Raw genomic sequence first — 25,640 nt, 5'->3', positions numbered from 1 at the left:
GTATAGAGGCTTCCTCTTCATTCATAACAGGGGCTGCAGAAAAAGAGATTGAGGTCCTCAATCTCTTTCTATTTCCAAAGGGAAATAGGGTTCTGTTTAGACCCCTGAGATTTCCCCAGAGCCCCTAACAGTAAAGTAAAAAATAAATGAATTAAAAAAATGATAATTTAAAAAAGGTTAGAAAAAAAAATATTCTGTTTTGGTTTCGGCCTGACAAATTTTTTATTTTCGGTTTCGGTCTTAAAATTCCATTTTGGTGCACCTCTACTTAATACCATACCTCTGGGATGATCCAAATTGACTGCAAAACCACTCCCTAATATATTAAATATAGATATCGGCAAACAAATAGTTAATTTCGGAGAGAATAGGAAATTGTTATCAGGTTATTTTTTTTGCTAACTGTGTCCTGCTGAGGGGGCTTTTTATCTTAGGCAGTTGTCACCAAAACATTTGTCTCTATTGGACATTTTTCACCTCACCGCTTGCTCTTTGTATTTCCCTTCATATTTTGGCTCTGTAACAATTGTCACCAGGACAAATAGAGGGGTAAATCTCCCCAGCAGGGACAGATAGCATTTGTACCTTGGCACATATTCTAATCCTTCTCCATTTTATCCAAAACTAATGTTGGAATTCAGCTGTACCCAGTCGTCCCTCTTTTTACCGACTTACATAAAACATGTAATGTATGAGTCTTTTAATCTTGTATGGGTATTTTTATGGTTACAAACCCACAACAGAGAGATGATGGGCTGCAAATTGGTTGCAGGATTTCAGAAAGGTGGTTCTGGTCACTGTTACGTTATAAGCCTAGGAACAGCTGTTATAGCTGGTTCCTATGCTTCTAAGTCACCAGGTTTGAGTATTTGTTTTTTAACCACTAAACGTCCTGGTATCAACATTTTACATAAATAGTGCATTTATTCAATATATAAATGCACAACTACAGTATCTTATTGTACAAGTTGAATAATCATAGTGGAATATAGAAAGGACTGAATCAGCAACTAATTGATTCAATCCTGTAGCACTTATAAAAGCAGAAAACACAGCTGGTAACAGAGCTCCTGTAACACCCACTCAATGGAAACCTCACAAGGTCTCTGCAGCAATTAAAATATAGGTGTCAAAAATCTGACAAGTGTTTGCTGTATAAATGCAGATTATAAATCCAAATAAGTCAATGTTCTGTCAACAAATGGTCAAGGACAGGCCGAAATGTTTAAATGTTTCCATCAGATGCATCCCGAGGCAGGAATTACAGTTACATCACTGGATGGAGCATTGTGAGCTTTTCATTTTTAGTTTTCAGTTATGTTTGTACATTAACATTCACACCAAAAGCTTTAGCTAGGTGTATCGAACCCAGAAATTATGATTTTCCTGCATAAACAGCTATAGAAACTACATTTGTACATCCAAATGTAATGAGCTGCTTCTAAGTGTTTTAATGCTAACTCAAAAGTAGATACCTGCTTTTTATCCACCATTAATCTTGTGGATTTATCGGAATACAGGTGGCACATCTCATATCAGAATGTTGCTGTACTTTTGTACACGATTTTCATCTCACAACACCTACAAAAGCTCAAACGGACATCAATATGCCTACTGAAATGTCAACACAATAAGCAGCCTTTGCATGCAATGGAATTCGGGACAGCAATGTTCATTATCTGAATGTCTGAAACATATGATAAAAAAATGTATATAACCTAAAATTACATCTCCATAAGTTTACTTAAAGTGGATCTCCATAAGTCTGCTCAAAGTTGATCTCCATACGTTTACCTAAAGTGGATCTCCATAAGTTTGCTCAAAGTTGACCTTCATAAGTTTACTTAAAGTTGATCTCCAGGGACACTCTCCCGGGCGCTCAGGGAGTCTCCCACTCCCGGCCGCCCAGTAGAGAAACACTGCTTTTTCTTTTTTATTCTGACACGGAGCAGTTGGCTGGCTTCAGAATAAAAAAAAAGAACATTTCACCATAGGAATGCATTGCTAGATTCCTATTGGCTATTTCAATTTGCAATAGCCAATAGCAAACAAGCTATTGCACCCGCCCACTGCTGCAGTTCTTCATCAGGTCCCCACTAGTGATTGACAGCAGCAGAGGGCGGGTGCAATAGCTAGTTTGTTATTGGCTATTGCAAATTGAAATAGCCAATAGGAATCTAGCAATGCATTCCTATGGCAAAATTCATTTTTTTTTTCTTTCTTTTGACGGTAGCCAATAGAAAACAGTTGGGCAGAGCTAGCTGTCATTGCTAGCTCCGCACAATCGTTTTCTATTTTTTTTCTACTTTTTTAACTAGCTCAGCAGCACTCTGCTATTTACTCACTGCTGTTCGGCATCTATAAGAATAGACCGAACAGCAGCGAGTAGCCTGCCGGAGGTTCGGGTTAGCCGATCCAGATGTTGGATCGACTAAGTTGAACTCCTTCTGCACTTCGGGTCGGCCGAACATACTCAGCATGTTCGGCCGACCCGAAGTCACACAAAGCCAGCCGATGTACGGCTGATTTCAGCCGATATACGGCTGAAATCCGCCGTACAAACCTGAAGTGAATAGCCAAACAGCGTTTGGCTCACTTCAGGTCGGTCTTTCACTCAGCTGCCGTAGGCAGCTGAGTGAATAGACCCCTTAGTCTTTTCTTTTTTTTTTAAATAAAGGGAATAGTTAGATTTCTGTTAGGTCTTCATTGCTGTTTTTATCACTGCTAGGGGGATTCCTCCTCACATGCTGTCCCAGTGACTGCAAAGGAAGAATCACTAATGGAGACATGAATTAACAAGTTAGACCTGAATTTCTGGCCCTCCACCCAATCAACTGAAAAAGGTGATTTTATTGCTGTCTGTGTACCCACTGATAGGTTTCTGCTCACTTGCTTGCCTAGGGACCACACAACAATGGGGAAAAATGTTCTGCTGCTACCTGCCAACTGGAGTAGTCTTTATGTCTGACCTCAGGAAGGGTGGGTGCTGTGTGAGGCAAAGAAACTGACTGGCTAAATCTACCTAAACAGCCAATCAGTACCTCTGCCTCAAACAGAACCCACCCCTCACTGAGACCAGACCAAGGAGACCATTAAGACCACTTGTACATAGCCTGTGCACAGAGCAGAGCAGTGGGAGGGACCTATCAGGTCCACCTACTACAGGCTGCCTGCAGAAAACTACAAGAGGGGCAGAGACAAGACCATTCACCCTGCAGAAGGAGAGAACAGCAGTGACCAGTCAATTATAGGAGGCTCTTGGAGAGAGACAAAATTACAGCATGGGCAGGAACAGAGCTAGGAACTATTGCAGAGAAAGCAATAATGATGAGAAGTCAACGGGTGACCTAATTTACCATTCATATAAATGAAGAAACACTTTCTGGGTGGACTCGTCCTTTAACATTATGATTTCTATGTTTAATCTGTTTTATGCTTAACATAAATCTAAAGAGCTAAACATATCTCTACTGTTACTTTGAAGAAACTTTTATTATAGGCATACATTATATGATTATATGAATTAAAAAGAGCCTTGGTAGTGTGTCAAACCTATATAGGCAGAAAGTAAAATGTATTTGCTATATCACTTACACTTGTCTCTCTCCGGGCCACAATGTATCTGTTTGGAGAGCTGGGAGCTCAGTTGCCCTAAGGAATGTTTCTATAATGGAGAAATGCAACTAATTTCGATGAGTAACAAAGGACAAGATAGCAGTGGAGATAGTGAGTTAACTGCCGTTTACCATTTACCATTTCACAGCTGCTCGTCTTTAAATGGGAGTTACCTGATCTTCTCATATCCTACTACACAATGGACACAAAACCATGCCAACTTCAAATGCAGAATCTAACAAAAGCATCCATTTGGGCGGAAGTTTTGTGAAGGCTACTTTGTTGCCTTAAAGCTCTTAACCCCATCCACTGTCCTACTAATTGTTTAACTTGTTCCAGAAATTGCATTCCTTGTGCAAATCTGTAATGCAAGAGACACCTGGTGAACAGCATGAAACAGGAAACTAAAAATCACACACCTTTATGTGAGGGGCACAGTCCAGCTTGAATGAACAAAGCAATCCTAGTTTTCCACCAAATATTCCTCCTTTAGCCATAGTGCCTTTCTGTTCTAAGCCTTATCATTCCATCTCACGCCTGCTACCCAGCTGGTTAACATTCCCACTGATTACTGTCATTCTTCCTTAATGTAGTTATTGGACACCATACTTTTTATACCACCAATGGTGAGTCTTCATTTTGTGATTTAGAGATATGATACATCCTTGTGTAAGGAACCCCCAGTAATCAAAAAATCTAGAGAGTCTTGGGACATGTGGTTTTCCAGGCAAGGGATCTTTATGCCATTTGAAACACTAATCCTGAAATATATTAAATTGCTTTTAAAAATTGACCTCTAACACCCCTACTGATTTTAAACACTACATACCATCAGTGTTTGAAAAAATGCAAATATAAAAGTATATTACCTATGAAATAAACTTCAAATCAAAGTCAAATTAAAAAACAACAACACATTTCATTTGCAGAAAAAATGATGGTTACCAATATGGTTTTGATAAATATATCTTTATTTTTGTACTACTATAATTCCAATTCTGAAAACCACACCAGATTTCTAAAGCACAAACTCCTGGTATACTTTTGTCATCTGCAGTCTCCTAAAAACGCTCTGGGGGGGGGATTTATCAAAACTGGAGCAAACAGATTTTGGAGCAGTTGCCCATGACAACCAATCAGAATTTCTCTTCAGTTTGTTCAGTTAAGATTTGAAAATAAAAGAGAGAGGCTGATTGGTTGTCATGCACAGCTGCTCCAGATTTTGTGTGCTCCAATTTTGATAAATTGCCCACTCTGAGTTTTACACATGGATGGAGTTCTACTTAAAGCTGAAATCCTGGCTACACAAATAGCGCCTTAATACAAGACCCATGTATTTTCTACTTGAATCTTGGAGTATTTTTTTTCAAACCAGTGCAGTAATATAGCATGAAACAACTCCTACACTTTGGGCTCTATTCATAAACAATGCACAGAGCTCTGAATGCTCGTAATGTGTAAAAAATATATGCCAATGCAAATATATGTCAAAACAAGCATTATTTAGTTTTGTTCTTTACAAACTGAATCAATGTTCAAATGTTTTTATATAATATTGCATTATGGCCACTAGATGGAGCTAATGGAACATAGGGACTAAGTGGTCTATTCACGAAGCAGCCGGAGGATGTAGCCGTAGCTTTGACCGATCCTTCGGCTAGCTTCGGCCCCCAGTTGTGTATCCGCCCCCTTGTAGCTTTCTGCAGGTAGCCTGTAGTATGTGAACCTACTGGGTCCCACCTACGGCTCTGCTGTCTGCACAGGCTATGAGCAGCACGGTGATGATGTCACTGCTCCTTTCACAAGGTAATAACCGGGTTTGCAAAGCCTTTTTGTATACTAAAAGTGGATTTATTTATTTGTGGCTGTTGAGCAATATAAATAAATGAAAGTTTTTTCACCAGAGTTTAGCTTTAAAAGACTACACCAGAAAAAATATAAAATGTTGATAATAACTGAATTCGGTTTTTATGTAAAGATAGTATTCAGTATATAGTAATTTTGCAGATCGTAATAATTCCCTCCACATTTACATGCAGATCATGCCGTCCAGCTACTAAGACAGTGACAGGGGTTGTGGCCAACTAAAACACTGACAAAGATGCTCAAGCAATTTCCATTTTTCTTTTAAAGAAGATTTGAATATGACTAAAAAGTGGTCAGTTGCCCCAACCAGTGCTACTGTTACTGGACTACTTGGTCAGTATATAAATGTGGAGTTTTCCTTTAGTAAACAAGATATCTGCTAAGCAAAACGCAGAATATTATTAGAATATTTATAAGGGCTTATACACATGGGAGTATGATTAGCAGAAAGATCATATGTAAATTATTGTCTGTACACTGTATGCAGGTAACATTTCTGCGTGAATGTGCACTGCTGTTTCTAGGATGCTAGGTGCCTGGAGCTGCCTGCATCCTAGGAATGTAGGACACTAGGAGGCAAGCAACCTATGTACATCCTAGCAACAAGGATGCTAACAACGAGGATGTCTCAGCAATGAGGACACTAGGCAGCAGGGAGCCACCCGCATCTTAGCAATGAAGGACGTGTCCTAGCAATGAAGGATGCAAGGCAGCAAGAAGCCTCCTGCATCCAGCAAAGAAGATGCTAGACAGCAAGTAGCCACATGCGTCCCAGCAACAAAGGTTATCAGTTGTTAGCTGTATGCATGTAAATATCAGCACAAGCATGTACATGCATAGAGCATAAAGTACAGTCCATATGCAGGAACGTGGATGCTAATTTTTTTCTTATGGATCTGCACGCACTCCAAGTTTACTAATCTTTATGTAGCTGTGTGCATAGGCTCATAGAACGCAATACACCTGAATTCAAATTCCTAAAAAAAAACTGCTGTATTGAGAAACAAAATGTTTTGGGCCTCTTTGAGCACTAAAAAAGATTTGTGCTATGATAAAAAAAAATAAAAAAAAAATGAAGGCAATAGCACTGGACACCAAATACATCTATAAAATGCCTTCTCTGATAGTCAAAATATTCTGTGACAAGGAAATAGTAAGAACATAAAGCAGAAAGGATGAGAAGAACTATTTTAATTATTATCCATTTTACAGAGACTGTAGACTGCTATACTTACAGAGACTGTAGACTGCGGAGATTATGAAATGCATCACTTGGGACCTGTTTTAACTGGTTATTCTGTAACATCCTGTAAAAAAAAAAAAAAAAATTAAATGACTATACAATACTGCAGAGAGAAGTCTTTGTAGCTTTCTTCATGTACATTATCCAAACCATGATATTTAGGTCAGCACAGAAAGCTAACAATAGGATCAGTCTCAGCTTTAATTGTTTAAACACCAGTCTGTGAACTCTGGGTAAGGTCCTGGGAGCTAAAGATAAACTATAGGAGGGTGCATTAACATGCAGATTCCTGTAGGTCGGCAGGCACTCACCTGTTTAGAAGATGTGTTCAGAAGCTGATGCCAGAAGCACAATGGCAAAGACAACACACCATATAGACCTATTTACTCAGCTGCATTTTCAAAGGAAAATATTCTTAAGACTGTGGCAGTAACTGCTGCATAATAGCAGTTTCACAGTCAGTGTCCCAGTGTTATTGTACGATTTATTTACACTAATGTTAATATGTCTGAGGTTACAGCCCGGAATCATGCTCTGTTAAAATCGGTATTCATAGATCTGCATACCATTACCCTCAGTACACAGTCCAAAAAATGGCATGTTCTTTTTTTTAATACTGTCTTTTGCCATAGAGGAGATTTCTATTTTCTTCCCCGTCTGACTTCTCTGTCATGTGAACAGAAAGTGAAGTGAAATCTCCTTCATTGCTACCTGTGTCCCTGTTTCGGGGATCACCCCTCATTTCCTGCTCTTTGACAGCCATTAAATAGACCGAAAGTGAGGACAAATCTCCCACAAAGCAATTAAATTGTAGGCTCTCACCCTTCCCCACTTGTCTGTGTGTAGTGCTTTTGTGGCAGTATTCTCACTGGCATCTAGTGTTTTTGTGTCGATATCCACAACCACCACTATATACTATATCCGTAAAATTTGTTGTTTTTTTATACCCTTGATGTAATCTGTTATGTTTGTTGAATCCTGCATACAAGGGAAGCATGTATACAGGGCTGATTGATGAATTTTAAGTTTATTTTCATTTATTTTAAGATCCACCCAGTCTCCTTACCTTTCAAGAACTGGAATGGATCCTTACCCTGGGGTCCAGTGTGGGCTGCTGTGCTGTGACTGAGCTCCATCTATATGTGCATTGCTTGTACAGCTCCCTTGCACACCCTGTAGAGTTGCCTGGAGCCAGAATGTGACGCCACTCTGGTCCAGGCACCTCTACAAGGCACGGTAACGGCCTTACCACCTCTACAAGGCATGTGGAAACGGTAAGCAATGCACTTGTGAATGAAGCTTCCTCTTTTCTCTAGCAGATTTTTATTCTTGGTTTCTCTCTAAGATAGCATGAATGGGCCTAAGGTAGGAGGATGTAACTCCTATGCAGGAGTTACATCATTAGTGGCCACTCAATGGCCAAAGCGGAGTCTGGGAACTCAGAAATAGCTGTGGCAGAGAGGGCAGCAATGAGAGACTGAGCAAACAGAAGATGCTACAGCTTAATGTGAATAATGTGACCAGCATTAAACACTTTTACTGTATATTTACTTTATATCTACAGAGAAACTATTAGCTATAGTAGTGTAATTAGAGGCTGACAACAATTGAGAATAGTATTTGGAAGTATGTACTCCAAATGATCAGTCTACTTACAGAACTTTGAGATTGTTGAGTCCAGCAAAAGCTCCCTTGGGGATGTATGTCAAATCATTTCCTGCAAGACGTCTGCAGAGAAAAGAAAATACATAAGTAAATCCATTTCTCTTCACATACAACACATTTAAACAAGGTTCATCTCAGTGCATCAGAACTATTGATTCAGTAGACATGCCAAGCGTAGTGGTTTTCCCATCTTGTTATTACAAAACAAAGTAAATAAACACAAATAATCTCCTCTAATAAAAGCAGTGAATCGAGTAACAAATGTTTCAGTCTTAAGTATGCTGCAACTTGCACATTTTGTGTGCCAACAGAGAAGTTGACATCACTCATTCACAACCCTATAGGGCACAACCAGCTCATAGATACATTTTTAATACTAGAATCCAGACTGCTGTTGTTCCACAGTAAGTATACATTTGCAAAACAATCCATTTCAGTGTTTGCAATATGCTATACTTGCACAGCTCTCCACTCTCACTGTATACACGGAGTGGCAGGGTTAGTTTTAACCCTGCCGCTCTGCTCGCCGAGTTCACATGTAAACGAACAATCGGATGCCTCACTCTACATTTAGTCCTGCTTGTGCAAAGCAGGACTAAATGTAGAGAGGGCAACTTACCACCCAACGGCCGGAAACTTCCCTACAAGGACATCGCTGCCGCCCTCTGCGCCCTGCCGCCCCGAGGCCAGGCCTCGGTGGTCTTGTGGGGAATCCGGGCCTGCCCATCATGTGATAGCAAGATGGTTTTTCCCATATCTTGAGGAGCACAGTACATTTGCCGAGTAACCCCAGAAACAGCTGAGACACTCTGGACTAGAGATTAGATGAGAAAAGTATATTCCTAGAGATGGTCACATTGATCCATACACAAGAAGTACAACTGGCTGTTGTATCACCTGCTAACACGAGTGTATGCAGTCGTTTGATAAAAAAAAAGCTGTTACAGCAAAGAGAAAACGCTTGTTAAGTACACCCAGATAAGTGTGCCTTTTACTCCAATTACACTTTTAACGAACACCGAGGTAATAACAAAAGGAGAGAGAGAGAGAGAGAAAGAAGGAGAGAGAGAAAGAGGGGGAGAGAGAGAGAAAGACACTGGTGTGCTATGCGAAGCAGTGAGTAGTGGCAGAGGAGTGAGGAGGGGAGTCAACTGATATGTGGTTGCACTCAGAGAATGAGTTGTGCCCTCTTCTCCTGAGTCCTGCTAAGGCTGGTATAGCAGCATGCTAGTTTGCACATTTGTCAGAGCAGTACTGAAGCTACCACCTGCATAAGCCTAGGCACTGAGCAAAACCATGCCAGTATTGCACCAGGGCTGTTACCTGCATCTCTAAAAAAAAAGGTGTAAGAGTAATTCTGCCATGAGAAACAATCAAATGTTTAAACTCTATGGAAAATACTGGCCCAGTGGCACAGGCGCAGTTTATGAACGCTGCACATTTTACCATGACACATGTGCCGCCAGGACATATTATCCCTCCCACATCTGACACAGCAAGTCCACAATGCAAAGGGACTGCCAGAAGCAGGGATATAAAAATAAAATTGGTTCAGTTTCCCGGGGTTGACATTAAATGAAGCTTATGCAACCAGATTATGATCTCTATTAAGTTCATTTTAAGTCAACACTGTTATGAAATGAACACATCCCAGTTTTAGGGATATAGCATAGCTTGTTTGCAACACAATTGGCTTGTTTTGGTCTGCAAAAATATTTTCTCTGGGTTTATAGCCAAAAGAGTGATCAAAGTTTTATGTTCAATCTCCTAAGTGTTCTTACATCCTCCAGATTCTAGGCAGAAGTTTTCTACCAGACCAGGTGGCGACAACCCACATGATGCACAGCTCCAATTCATTTTGAGCTACATTTAGCACAGTGATTTCCATGTCATTGAGCCAGAGAAGAACTGAGACATGCAGCTGCAAGAGATAACTCAGGAATGCTGAGGTAATACAGCTATTGTGTGAGGAAACTGGTAAACATTTCTCCTTTAAACTGAATAATGCAGAGTACAGGTACAAGTCACATCACAATACAATTAGAGTTATTTGAACAGTAAACACGTTTTTGAGGATGTAGCATATTTTAAAGCACCAGTGCTCTTCATATTATACAATAAAAACTAAGGTGTTTCTTGTTTTTACAACCATTTCCACAGATAAAGTCCTGATGGGCCACATAAATATTTACCGTAGGTCACATTAGGAGCAAAGGAGTGACTTTATAAAAGCACAATGCACGTATGATTACATAAGTGTACTCTCTTCTTACTTCCAAATGGAAATCTAAGTAGTAAAATAAAGGAGGCAGTTGGGAGCAAGGAAGTGAGGTCAAAACCTTGCTTCATGTACTCCAGGAAGATACCAATTTTATATGGGACCCGCACAACTACATTATTAGGCCCCATTTGTTTACAAATAATATATATATATTTTTTTTTTAGAGACAGATGGAGCTTTGTTTTAATTACATGCATGTAGGTTTGCATGTAAGCTAGGATGGACAGTATGTTAAGTGTGCCCTTATCATTTCAGGAACAGGCATGGAATAAACACTTTCCCGCTGCACATTTGCAATGCACTCTCCCTTCCCTGTCACATCAGCACTGAGCTCAGTGCATAGTTGCTCTGCTGGGATATTAAATATAAATTAAAAAAGCAGTGATGCGCCACAGACTGTCACTTTCTCAATGAGAATTCCTCTCAGGCATACTGCAAGATGCTGCCCCAAAGAAAGCCGGGAGAGCTGTGGATCTATGAAGTAAACACAAGGGGCGCCTTTCCTGGTGCAGGTCAATTTTTTTTTTTCTTTCAGTAAGCATGAGATAAAAACAAAACCATACTCACAAACAAGAGAAGAGATATAACGAAGGGGGCGTGCCCCGGAAACGCGTTAACGTCATCAGCACACAGGAATCGTCCAGTGGATGCACACTGCCTGTCAGCTTATATCTCTTCTCTTGTTTGTGAGTACGGTTTTGTTGTGAGTTGTGTAATTTGTGACCATTAATGTTAAAAATATACAATGCAATGTCTTTGGAAATACAAACTGAATTTTCTTTTGTGAAATTATTTTAGAACGTTAAGTATGACTGAATCTGGTTTTTGTTGCACTGAACCTATGGCATACATATAAGTGAAACTGCTGAAGCTCAGCATAGATATTAGTGTTCACGGTTTCTAGGTAAGTATAATTTAGCTTTTGAGAACACCTAGAGAGATGGGATATGAAGGTAGACGAGCCACGTAAAAGTCTATGGTGCTGTAATGCACCTGCACGGCCGGTAGAGGGAGAACTTGTGGCTTGGGATGTAAATAGAGAACAGAAGCAGCAAGCCACTAATTGATTAATTCGATAATGAGAATAGTTGTCAACTATTCTCATTATCAATTGGTTCTTTGGATCCCCTATATCTCTCCCCTCCATACTGGGAGGAGGGCACAGCAAGCAGTGGGCTATTAAATTTGAAATGGCCAATAACAGGCCGGCTATTGCACAAGCCCATTACCTGCTGTATTTAAATTCACCTGCTATCTGTGGAATGTTGCCACTGGCAGCTGTCATTCCATGACTGAAGCTATTTAAGTGCCATGTTCTTACAATACAATTTTTTTTTTTAAATGTTAAAGGTGGGAAAAAATTCATTTTCAGTTTCTGCCTGACAAATTCTGCTGCGGGAGGTGCATTGCAGTGCCATTCATATCAATGGCACCCCAAACATGCCTCACACCCACAGTGTGATCGCCCCCACACTGGAACGCACGGTACCATGATGCCGCACGTTCCAGTGCAGTGCGATTGCAAAAAATTGTGCATGCAGTTTTATTCTGAAGTAATCTTTATGTTTGTAACACTGCATTTGTGTATTTTGTTTTAAATTAAGGATGGTATTTATTTAATTTTTTTAATCCAATAATCGAAAAATGAATCGGCCAACTAATCGATTATGAAAATAATCATTAGTTGCAGTCCTAGAAGCAGCGACAGTCTGATCTCCATAGGTAGGTTCACATGTGTGGAAGGGAAGTGTAGGATCAGTTAGCTCAGAGCAAAGGGGCAAAGAGCACCTATTTTTATAGTGCAGTTATCTTTTAAGGGTATGATAGCTAAGGGAAAAACTCTGTTATGCCCCCTCCCTTTGGTGGTGGTTAAGTTTCCCAACTTAAATGATCCTGAAACAATGAAACAGTATCAGTGATCCTTACAATGACTACACTAGCAGTTCATATAGCTATTCAGACCACCATAGTCTAAAATTTGATGTCAGAGATACAAAACACTGGCTCAAGTAGCATGTTTTGATTTTGTTTCCATTAATCCCATAAAAAGCAACAGCTTATTAAGGGAAAGCATAGTATATGTTCACTGATGACATACTTTGAATTATTATTGCAGATTGTACTATAATTTCTGATGCCACATACACCTTTTTGTGTGCTTATTCTTCCATATTTTTATTTTAATAAAAGATAAATAATTATAGATTAGCCACTAGATAGGGCAAGCAATCAAAATGCAATCAGTATGCTGTCATGGAGTGCATTGATTTTAATAGATCTGACATGCAAAAGAAAGAAAGAGCAGTAAAGAACAAACACTGTGTAGTACTACAAAACAAAAATAAGAGTTTGTGTATGTAATGAACTAAAATAACTGCCCCCAATACAATTACAAAATATATCAATAAAAAGTTTTAATTTTAAAAACACACATTGATAAAAAATTTTTAGATCAAGCTCTCTTTTACACATCTAAAATATCAGAAATCCGCTTTCTCTCCTCTTTTTCTATGCATGTCTTTGGAGGATGTCCCAGTCTTTCTATTGACAGCAGCCATCCTTGGTGGACCCTCTGGTCCCTCAAGTTGCATTTTCATGATCTGGTCACCTTGTTTCACAAACACCTAAAGTGACATTAAAGTCTAATTTGTCAGCACTTTTACATTTGTTAAGGTAAGTCTCAGCACTTACCTTAAATGATGTCTCTTAATCCGATTTTCTTTACTGTCCTTTTCAGCCTTCTCTCCAGCGCTGCTGCGGGTCTCCGATCCAGCGCTGAATCCTCTGTGCTTGCTGGCACTTCCTGTCCCACGGTGTCTGCATGCGGGTGCACACATCCACAGACTTACCTTGTGTCTCTCCTCGTCTCCCGGCTGAAAATCTGAACTGCGCATGCGCCCGCCCCAAGATCCTTTGCGGCCGCCCGTGATTTTTCAGATTTTCAGACGGGAGCGCGCGGCAAAAACACGGGTAAGTTTAAACCCGTTTCAAAGGGTTTTGTTTTTTTCTAAAAGTGTTTGCATATATCTACTGCTTGCTAGCAGTAGATATATGCAAAAACACCTGAGGGTTTAATAACCCTTTAAGATAAACTTTGGTTGTGGAGTTGATCTAAAATATCATTAAAGAGACTAAAATATAATTGGAAAGACTGTACAACCCCTTAAGTTTTTACTGAATACAATCTTAGGTCGTTTCTCAAAGTTTTACTTTGCCTAACTGTAACTAGTGATATTGAAAATAATGTTACAATAGCTAGCTTTCTTGAAATAAAAACTTTAAGCATGACAGCTGAAAGAAAGTATTCTAGAATAAAGGGCATTCTCTGAATGACTCACAGTACCTTGTTAGATGGTGAAATCATTTCACAAGCATTCCCTTTTTTTCAGCACACTTCAGCAAGGCATGCAGCTGGTAGTGGCCATTCTCTGCTCGTGTGCTGCTGAGGTTTTGCAGGTCAGTTACTGATGTGCATTGTCACTGCACTGTGGGAAAGCAGCGTAGGAGCTGTCTGCACTGCTACTTGAGGGATTTCAGTATTTCACATACTTTATCACTCTCCTCAGCCCCTCTTCATCACTTTGAATGGCAGTTTGATTTTCAAAATGGGATAGAACAAAGACTAAAAAGATGAATACAGAAGGGGAAAACAATTTTTTCGTGCCACAAGGATTGCTTAGGAAATTCCAGTGGTTTTGACACAGGGTAAAAGTCCAAATTTGGAACAAGACCAAACATATTGTTTTCCTCAACCTAAAATGACCTTAGCTAATAGGAGGAAAGACTGGATAAAACAGCTGCTCACTTTAGTGCATCCATAGTGTAGTGACAGAAAACATTCTCGGATATAGCAATGAGCAATGATGATAATAATCTCTACTAGAAAGAACAATCATAGACTATTTGCATGGTTTAACCCTTTCATTCCCAGAAAAGAAAGATTTGCACTCAAAGGTCAAGATGACTCTGATTATCTTTCTTTATGTAACTGTTAGTTATGTTAGTTCCATAGCTACACAACTAAATAGCTCCTTAACTAAAGGAGTATAGCATGTTCACTATTCAAGGGAATTTTAACTCAGCTTATTAAATGGGGTAAAGCTATGCTGACTTCCATCATCCAATCATGTACAAGCAAAATTCCTGTTTTGTTTCATTTTCCTTTCACGCGCTTGGGTATTCTTTACAAAGTGGACTTTCACCACATTCACTAAGCTAACTGAAAATTCCCTTTTAAAGTAAAAATTTCCTTGCAAATTGAACATCCTTTACTCCTTTAGTAAATCAGTACCTATGCTGCATTCTTACTACATGAATGAAACTTTTTGTTATTAACAGGTACAGGTTATTTCAGCATTCCACTGGCACTTCTGAAGCCTCTCATATCTTCCCAAAGTCTGTTAGTATTATCATGCACTGCTGGCTGACAGAATAATCAGAATTATGTGTATGTTGAAGAATGCCCTAACCTATTCCAAGAGGTATATGATGAGAGATCACTCACAGTTTCTTGCATCTGTACATTCTCAAACTGCTGAAGACAGACAGTTAATAGTGGGAAACATAAAACTGTCAAAGTATTGAAATTTGATTGTCACAGTGTTACACACCTCATGGAAACAAGCAGTGGCTGCTTGTAGTCATAAAAATGGGGCAGACGTATTACCTCACAGTAATGCTGCTGACAGGAGCAAAGGTTGCAGCATCAATGTGGACCAATGCTGTAAACTACTTTCATTGTTATATACTGCCACACAAAGAAAACACTTTACCGAGTGCACATCTGCACTGCGTCATTCAGATTAATAATAAAATATGTGTGCCTAGTACTGTGTTCCTTTTCGGGGCATTATTCTATTCTTTCATTGTAGATGAAGCATTACGTTCAAGGAAGCAAAAATGCTTTCTTAGCACATACATCATGATGCAAAGACTGCACAAGTCTGGAATCAGATTGTGGTGGGTACAGTTGTGCAGTGCCCATTAAATAAAGCAGTAGAAAGAACCATGGTGATAAAAAGGATTGCAATAACCAATGCTAGCTATATAGATTTCAGCCTGATAAAATTAGATCACTAAAACATGAATGGCAAACATACTGATAATTTTTCATACCGCTTGGACTAGTATAGCCAATGCACAGCCGTCAATAGTTGATAGCTTAAAGAATTTGTATGTAGAAATTGTGACTGAAATGTTTAAAGAAAGTGTTGTACAAATGCTTGGATGTTTACAGTACCTTGCCCTATACTGCTCCATGCCTCAATGTATTTATGTCTCAGGGCAACATATATATATACATACATATTCCAGTCCTCTTCCAGACAACGTGCAACCATCATCTTGAATTTCATAACACAAAATATCAAAGTGATAGACTTTTATTGAACTGAGCAGTGATTGATGCCATACATCTTTTCAACTGCTGCTATAGTATACTAACTACCCGTTAAATTAAGATAATGGCCTTATGAAAACCATAAGGAAGATAGGTCATAATCTGAAACAAAACAACCAGACGTGCCATAAAAGACCAGCAAGAATCTGTATCCACACAGACAGACAAGGATTTTTCTTTGATGTTTTGCAGAAAATGCAAATATCTATATAAACAAAATTATTGTCTTGCTTTAAATCACAGAACACAAATCCAGATGCCAGACCAGCGAGGTATATAGCAACACTCCTCAATATTCGCCTTACTCTCCTACTGCTCTGTTCTTCACCGGAAGCATACCGCTACTTCCTGGTATGAGGGAGAATGTGACTCACTGTCCTTCCTCATAGTGCCGGTGCTTTTGGCATCCAGTGCTGTCACATAGGGACAGGGAAAGAGTTTTCAGCCTTACATAAGCTCCAGCACTGCATAAGTAACTTGCCGCTTACACAGGGCTGCTTCTCACAAAAGAAGCATCAGGCAAAGAAAGGACATGCAACTGTGGAGGCCAACAACCAATTATGATGACATATTTTAGATTTAAAAAAGACCTATAAAGTGAGGTCCAAGTTCCTGTCCCTTGTTGTAGAATTTGATTGTTATAGTGATCAATTTTCTTTCAAAACTGCTATAACAGAAATGATCACACAACAAGCTTTTTATAAGTGTAATTACTTCAGAAGACATACAAATCGTGAGTAAGTAAATGTTCAGCTATTTTTTATGTGCGGTATTAGTGATAGTGAAAACAATATTCATTAAATACAAACTACACAAAGACATACAGAAAGAATTCTCTCATTACAATAGTAGCCTCCATATAACTCTAATGAACAGTTTAGTCTTAGAATGAGTGCTGTATTCTAAGAGGCACTGATGCCTAGAGTAAATTATCTGTTCAAAGACAAACATTAGCAGCACTTACATCATCACCAATCTCTGCCTTATGATGAAAGTATTTATGATGTGTGCCTGGCTTATTGCCTGCTACGTAAATGTGCATTGTGGCATATCAAGGCATATATTCCAAAGAGGGTTTATACTATAGGATTATACTTACATATTCATGAGGGCTTGCAAAGGTCAACTAATGCAACCCATTAACAGCCTAATGCAGTATAATACTAATTCTTAGGTGCGATAATGAATAGCAACCAATCAGAATTCTTCACTGAACTGACTACATTGAATTCTGACTAGATGCACTTAAAGTAATAATAAACTCTCAAATGTTTTTCAATAATGAGCTCAGATCAAACAAATATACATTGCCCAGCAAAACATTGCTTTAAATGAACTTTTGCCTGAACACTCACAGTCATCTTGTTTCTGAATGACTGCTTCCAAGTCTCTCTGCTCAGCTTCCCTGAACTTCCTGTCCAGTACAAGATCACAAAGGAAAGAGCAGTCTCCAGCAACTGTTCATCTACTCGCTTGGAGAAGGGAGGAGAGGAGCTAAGGGGGAGGGAAGTAGCTTGATTTGCTGTGTCTGTTTGTTTGAGGAGACTCACACAGCTTACTAGCACACACAAGGGTGACTGCATAGCACTCTGCTTGAGAAAGGAGTCACTCTAAAACAGGAAATCAGGACCAGTGCTCAGGGGACCAGCTGATTATGCCGGGAAATAAAACTTTTAAACATCAAGGATCAGCATCCATTGTAAGTGATTTCGTCAGCATTAGAAATAGCTTAAAATCCTTTTGACTCTAATATCACTTTAAGAATTATGCTCTTCTTTGCAATGTTGTCTTGTTTACCGAAAGTGCCAAAAGACTAGGTACAAATTGGCAAGGCAATAGCATTTCTTTAAAGTTGCCCATAGACATAAATGCACCTATGCAGTCTGTGAATGCAGCTTGCAGCATGAACATTTATAGGGTTATTCACAAAAGGTTGAGGTGTTTGGAGAAGGCAGGAGAAGTGAACAATCTAGGACAACATACAATAGCTGAACTGGAGAGTTGAATTGGAGAATTTTTCCAAATCAGCTATGTTGTCCTAGATTGTTCACTTCTCCTGTCTTCTCCAAACACTTCACCATTTAGTGAATAACCCTGTTAAGTTGTCCGAGTATTTGTGTTTATAGAAAGTCAAAGCTGGAGGAAATTGCAAAACAAAATCAAAGAATACTGACTTTAAAGAATGTAATTTAGAAATGTACTAATATATTTGTGTGTACAGTTCAACTTTGGCAGCACAATATTTTACTAAATCTATCATGTTATGTTTGGGACCAAAAACCATTCAAAATTTTAAGCTGTGCTTTTAAGAGCTGATGGTTCTCTGAAATGAATTAAGATGTTAACTATTACAAAGTAATCAATGCCTCTTGTAAGATGTGTAGTCCTCAAGTTTCTCAAATCTTTCTATAGTGCAAGGGCTGCACTTGAAAATAATCCTCCCATAATTGCATTACAAACTGACAAAGAATAATTGCGATGGGAAAAAAAGGTCACATCCAGCTGGATAAAGCTGTGGACATCCTAAACGCAACACTTATCATCACAAAGTGTGAGATATTATCTGCTCGTTCTTGACTGGCTTTAAAAGATGAAGTCATACACTGGAATCCAAAGTGCTTCATTCATCTTCCACCAACTATCTGGAACATATTTTTCAGCATCCAACAGCCCTGTAAGATTCTTGACATAAAAAGCCCTTGATATGTCATGTCGAGATGATGGCTACTCTTGTGACACCTCATATATCGCCTTATCATATATCGAAAAAAAATTAATGTGTATTAGGAGTTAGGCTATGTAGAGCTATGCCTTCATATACTAAAAACAATGTTTGGTATTTACTTGTACTTTTACTTTAGACTTGTACTTCAGTTCTGTGCAGTAGAAAACAAAGTAATACATCAAAGTACATCTAAACCCTAACTGAAACTACATTTAATTTGCTAGGACACTGTGCATTGCAAACAATTTCCATGTTTGTGTCCATAAAACACTGTTTTCACCTTTCTTTTTAACATCTCTGTGCTGTTGATTCCCTCCAGCCATTTACTGTCTACATGCATTTGTTCTGCCTGGACCGCCTTCCTGATAGTGACAACAATGGACCATGCATGCACAGTGTGTCATAGCCCCTTGTAGTCTCCATCAGGGGAACACGTGATAGGGTGACAATACAGGAGACAGTTGTCACCCCATAGCAGGAAGTGACTGAACAAGGACCCGGATGGCACAATATGCAGGTGTAATATTAATTAAACCTGCATACTGTATATTAAAAGAATAAAACTTCGTAATGTGCATCAATATGTTAAAAGTTGTGTATCATTTTATTGATTTAGTTTAGATATATTTTAATGATTCAATATGCACCCATATAAAAAGACAGATGGGAATCTGGGGGAGGATATGAACAGTATGTAATACTCAGTATCTGTAAAATATGGAGAGACAAACCAATTCTTGGGTATCACAACAAAAACTATTAAAAATGTAAATGTTGAAATCACTCAGAGATCTATTTTTTTGTCAGAAAAACCTAACAATGGTAATCATGAAGACCAGTAGGCTGCTCATCCTTCTGTTGGCCACCACTGTTTTTATTAATAGTTTATGGCCATCTATCCATTCTAGAGATGGGGTGTTTACTTTTGGTAACAGTACATTGGCTAAAATCAGCCGTACATGGGCTGCCTTTGGTCAGCTGAACATGCTCTGCATGTTTGGCTGAGCCGAAGTGCAGAAGGAGTTCGACTCAGCCAATCCAACATTTGGATCGGCTGAATCGAAACTCCGGCAGCTCACTCGATGCCGTTCACCCCTATTCTCATAGTGGCCAAAGGCAGTAAGTCAGTGGTTCTCAACCTGTCTAGGGCCGGGACACCTTGGTAACATTTGCCAAGTTGTGGTGACCCCCCAACGGTAAAATTTAGGGAATGACGCGGCTGCTGCAGCAACATCTGGCGGTGTGGCAGGAGAACTGACACTGCTGCGCTAAGAGAGGGCTGAGGAGGACTCTCACCTAGCACAGCAGAAATCACACAGCTACCCACAGGTTGAGAACCACTGCTGTTATTTGTTGAGATTAGCTTTACTATTCAGTGATATTCCCCAGCAACCAGAATAATTAGTTGTTGCCGTATGAGTCAATCTACTCTTTCTGTGAAGATGTAGTAAGGAATTTATATGAATTCCAGCATCCCAAGGATGTTTTTGTCCTATTAGTGCTGCAGATCTTATGCTTACTAAATGCACAGCTAGATTGGCGATATCTGGCATCCCTTGTTCCCTTACAAATTTGAATCTTCTTTCCGTAGCCACATACGCCGTCAGAATAAAAAAAAAAAACACCATAGGAATACATAAATACATAGCTAGATCCCCTTTGGCTATTTCCCTTTGCAATAGCCAATACCAAACTAGCTATTGCACCCACCCTCTGCTGCTGTCAATCACTAGAAGAGGACCTGATGGAGAACTTCAGGCAGCAGCAGAGGGCGGGTGCAATAGCTAGTTTGCTATTGGCTATTGCAAAGTGAAATAGCCAATAGGAATCTAGCTATGCTTTCCTATGGTGTTTTTTTTTTCTGACTTATGGCGGCTCCCGATATCAGAAAAAAATAAAAAAAGGATGATCCCTGGGAAAGGTTTACTCTGCTCGATCGAGCAGAGTAAACCTTTCCGGGAGAAAGCTTTTTCTCTCCCGGGCGCCCGGGACCCGCTATCTAATAGCGGGAGACCCCTGGCAAATCGTCATTCGACCCCTGACAGGTCACGACCCACAGGTTGAGAACCGCTGCAGTAAGTGAATACCTACGAGGTACCAAGCAGAATAGAAAAAGTAGTTGTATTTGAAAAGCTTCAGTGACATGGTAAAGAAAAGGCTACAGGGAAAATATGACTAACACGAGAAGAGCAGGGTTTCAGTTATGCCTCTATTTGGAAATGACAGTAAAGAGAGTTGCTTTTTCAACATTATGAGATGATTATGGATTCCAACAGTGTATATTATTCAGCTATAGCTGTGTCCAATTTTCTTTATAAGAAAATGTATAGATTTGGTTTTAAAACCATCAAAGAAAGGTATCTTACAGGTTTAAATATATCCTAAAAATATTCCTGCACAATATTAGTGGGATGTTCAAACTGTGATTATCAACAGACTTTTGTTTTTATTCACCAACAACCTGTGTTAAGGGTTTGGTTACCAAATAAAAAAGGCTTACTGAATGATGAATGTCTTACAAATGTCTCACTGTTCCCACTTTATCCTTTGTAATGGTTACATAAATACCTAATAGCAAGAATGATACTCTCACATAATTAAATCCTATACACTCTTTAGATATGTATTAAGTAGAAGGGTAATTCAACGTACATGCCTCCACCCAAAGCGAATCAGTTTTGAATGATTTCAGCCAGTATGCTCTCTTTCATCGAAGAGTGTGTTAACACACATGTAGAGGTGTGAATGGGACCCTAAAACTCCTCAAGCACTATAAGAAATATGTGAAACTTTTTTTTTTTGTTCAGCAGACAACAATCTATATTATCTCTGAGGTAGCATGCAATTACGTGTACAGCTGATATCTTTGAGAACAAGCATAATCTCCAATATTGTTCTGGAAACAATATGATCCATTTACAAATACATAAAAAATTTGAGTTTTAATCTTTTAGCAATTGATTTCTCTGCACCTGCACCAGTTCAGGTTAAGTGCAAGATCCCTTGTCTCCTTTAATTTGGAGGAAGACTTACAGTGGACCAAAAGCTAATTTGTACTAGGATCATCCATAACACCTACCTATTAGAGCCACTACAAGCATGTGTTTTCCCTTTTTCTCTTGTTTTGTGAAAGCACCTGCTCCCACTGGCTGCACAATAGAGATGAGGAACGCAGAATGGCTTGGTATGCTGCCAGTTCTGCCCTACCTTTGTGTGAGCAGAACAAACTCTTCAATATCTCAAAGAAAGTTGATATGTCCCGCTATGAACAATGATCAACTGTTTTTGGCAGCATATTCTTTTGGCTTTCTTCACTGGCTTCACAGATACTCTTATTCGCTTAGTTAAGTTTTTCACAGTCACCGTTTGAAAGCTTGAGTTACTACTATAAGAAACACTCCTTGCCTGTTTCCACAGCTATTTTCTTTTAATGCCTATCTTATCAGGTAGGATATCTGTGCTTTGTTTAAACACAGGAAGTACAGATTTGAATAGATGTTGAGATTCACACAGATATTCTCCATTTTGGCTCTAGAGTCTGGGCCACACTGCTCTCAGGATAGTGGCATAACTAGTGTGTAACGTCATTTAACGGGCAGGATAGTAAGGTAGCTTCTGTTGGTTTTGTATAAAAAATTTATTCAGAAAAAAATGTCCAATATTTAATTGGTGTGAAAAATGTCTTACTTAAATGTTCTAACTTGTAATTATTTGTCTAATCTCCATGTAACGCCACCAAGACAGGCCTGATCCTGGAAAACCGAATAAGCATTTAACAGCTACTTACATTTACACAGGCCTCAAATTATCATATAGTATACCCAACAGAGAGAAAGCTTATGTTGTCACTCCCTTGCTCATGTTCTGCAAAATAATGCTGGTGAAAAGATTTGAGTAATAGGTTCATTGCTCTATAACTAATATTGTGGTCATGGGTGGAATAACCCACCTGCTATGCCATCTTTGAGTAGGTTTCCCCCTTGTTGATGAGTTCTTTGGGTATTCGGGTGTGCTCTGTTACAAATAAAATAGCAGGTGAGACCCACCTTACTTGTCTCATTCATTGCTGTGGCAAAAGACAGAGTGATGTAGCCTATGGAGTTAATCTCTGTGCCGAAGTTCCCAAGAAATATAGGAAGTCAGCAGTTAATGTAAACCACTAGTGTCTATCCATACCTTGCTCATCACTTCAGGTAGCTGCACCATTCAGTACAAAACATCCTATAACATTTAAGTCAGCATAGCAGTTCTTTCCTAAACTAAAATGAAGTTTCTGACAGACAGAGTAACCCATTTTTAGGGTATTTATGGATGTTCCACTATACCTATCAGGCATGCAGATATACTGTAGATAGCCATGTACACTGTCCACCTTCTGGAGTTACATAAAGGAAAAGTAACATGACACCCTAAATAAAAGCCCATAGCAAAAAAATATTTTGCTTGGTTTGACATCAAACAGATTATCTCTCCTCTGTGTAATGTGAACCATGTAACACTGATATCTATAATCACCACCTGGAGTATCAGACTGATTGTGCACTGCTGTCAAATGTCAGTTTCAGGAATTAGGGTCTTGATACTCAAAGTAAGATGGGTTTCTTAGGAAAGCAGCAACATTAGCATGTAGGTCAGCAAGTTCTACAGACCCTTGTACAAATGGCACATTAACTCCTCATACCTATAATTAAATGTCTTCATTATATGAGCAAAACAACTCACCAAGAAAAATAAGGATGTCTAAATAGACCTGAGATGGTAATAGGCACAGATTAAAATGCAGACACTATCTCCTTGTTGGGTGATACTGAAAGTTATATCCTATTGTACCTTTTGTATACTATTGTATACTATATACCTATTATACCTATTGTATACTACTAAGAAGATTTATTTTTTTACTGAATACAGCACTAACATGCAACTTGGTAGTGATGCTTGCTGCTGTTCGGCCTATTTTCATTGATGCCGAACAGCAGTGAGTGAATAGCCGAATGCCACCGAGCGGCATTCGGCTCGGCTATTCTGCCCGGTACCTCTGTGGCACGATTGTGCTGAGCTAGCAGTGACAGCTAGCTCCGCTCAACTGTTTTCTATTGGCCGGGTGGTTCTGCTGCCGTCAGAATAAAAAAAAAAGGAAAAAAATTCACCATAGGTGAGATACGTGAGATGACGGCATATCGTCGCTGGAACGTCGCCCCGAAAGTCGCGCTATCCCGGCCGCTGCAAAGGTATGTCGGTACATGGGAACGGGGTCTCAAGAAAAAAAAACATCAAGGGCAAAATAAGATTGAGCAAAGCACAATTCTTGCATATTTTAACACATATCAATGTTTTAGTTCTACTTACTTTTAATATGTTTCCTAAGCTAGGACAAGCATGGGCATTATTTCTTGTACCTAGTTAAAGCAAAGTTACAGGCACTCCAAATTGGACACATCTGTTGATCTACATGCTAGAAGCACATTATCTCTATCAGTGCAGCAGAAAATAAGTCATGGTTTCATCTATAATTGTCTGTTTATTCAACCTTATGTGCTATCATTTCTCAAAAACTTGACAGGGGAGGAACAAGTCTCAAGGATATTTCTTACATGAAATAATCATAGAAACAATATCTTAAAAATGTCATTCTCAGACTGAAAATTTTATTTACTAGCAGTTATAAACTGCTCTGTTGAATGCATTAGATGTTGTGTTTTTTTTTTAAACTTTTCTAAATGAAAAATGTTGAGAAGATTAAAACCCCAAGAATGTGAGCATGCCATTGATTTATGATACAGATGTAGTCAGTATGTTTTGCTTATGAAGTTTTATGCATTTTCATAATCTTAAACACAATACCTGACTGCATTGAAACGTTAATGAAATACAAGAGATACCTGCATTAACAGCAAGTTCCATTCACTACCGCAGAAACTAAATGCAAGAGGAGTCATTTGGTAGTCCCATATGGTATCAGCACTGGATTACTTGCAATGAGGGAAAGCAAATCCTTATTTTTCTGCAGTAGGCTGAAGGTCCTATGTGTTTATATAACGCTACATGCCTCAGCTGAAGCGGTTTGCTCTACTTTGGTCAATAAGGGCTGTTTTTGGACATAACCAAACAAAAGAATGCATTTTACAGTATTTAACATCTGTACATACAAAATAGTATATAATTGACAGATATTTATTATGAATCATACACTATACAGTTTCCATAAGTCACACCTATCCAATGCATACTGAAATATTATTTGAAATATTGTTAAATAAGTATAAAGTGTGCACATCTATATAAAAGTAGCAAGGGGCTCTAGTGAAATCACATTTATAGAGAGAAAAGTCTTTATTAAAAGCCATTAGTTTGAGTATTGTTGTCATAAAACTTGGTCTTCATAGTTTCTGACACAATCAAACCCAAACAACCGTTTTTCATTATAACTTTACTGTCTATTTTAATAAACATACACCAAGTACTGAAATGTTTAATATCCTGCTGCTTAAGTATTTCCAAGAAGCTTTCCAGCTTATGTTTAACTTTATATTTTTATCGTTGAGCCCTTTGCAAAAAATCTGTATCCTCGTCCATTCCATATTTTTCCCTACAAATCACCAGAAATGATTGTTTTTAAAGGAATGTTTCCCACGTGTCATGTAAATCTGTCAGTGCTGACAGTTTATGAAATGTTCTATCTGGTTCCCACAGCAAAGACAAGAGCAAGGGCTCACTCTGCCCAGTAACTCTGGAGAACATACTCACAATTCCTCAAGGTAATGCAGGTTATGTAAGGCACCAGAGGGAAGCTTGGTAATGTTGTTCATGCTGAGATCCCTGTAGGCAGGAAAAAGAAATCAGGAAC

General features: G+C 38.9%; 1 protein-coding gene across 1 annotated transcript in view; it reads right to left on the bottom strand.

Annotated features, from left to right (window-relative positions):
• The window catches only part of LGR5 (leucine rich repeat containing G protein-coupled receptor 5), a 133,831-nt gene that overhangs the window by 41,386 nt on the left and 66,805 nt on the right, over positions 1–25,640 (bottom strand). The window contains exons 2-4 of the mRNA XM_018558060.1: positions 25,541–25,612; positions 8,381–8,452; positions 6,717–6,788 (exon numbers count right to left, since the gene is read on the bottom strand). Of these exons, the coding sequence (XP_018413562.1) occupies positions 6,717–6,788; positions 8,381–8,452; positions 25,541–25,612 (216 nt within the window). The remainder of the gene's footprint in view (positions 1–6,716; positions 6,789–8,380; positions 8,453–25,540; positions 25,613–25,640) is intronic.

The sequence above is a fragment of the Nanorana parkeri genome, unplaced genomic scaffold, assembly GCF_000935625.1.
Source record: "Nanorana parkeri isolate BGI_ZX_2015 unplaced genomic scaffold, ASM93562v1 scaffold318, whole genome shotgun sequence".
Classification (NCBI taxonomy): Eukaryota; Metazoa; Chordata; class Amphibia; order Anura; family Dicroglossidae; genus Nanorana; species Nanorana parkeri.
This window is presented reverse-complemented; position numbering and strand designations above follow the sequence as displayed.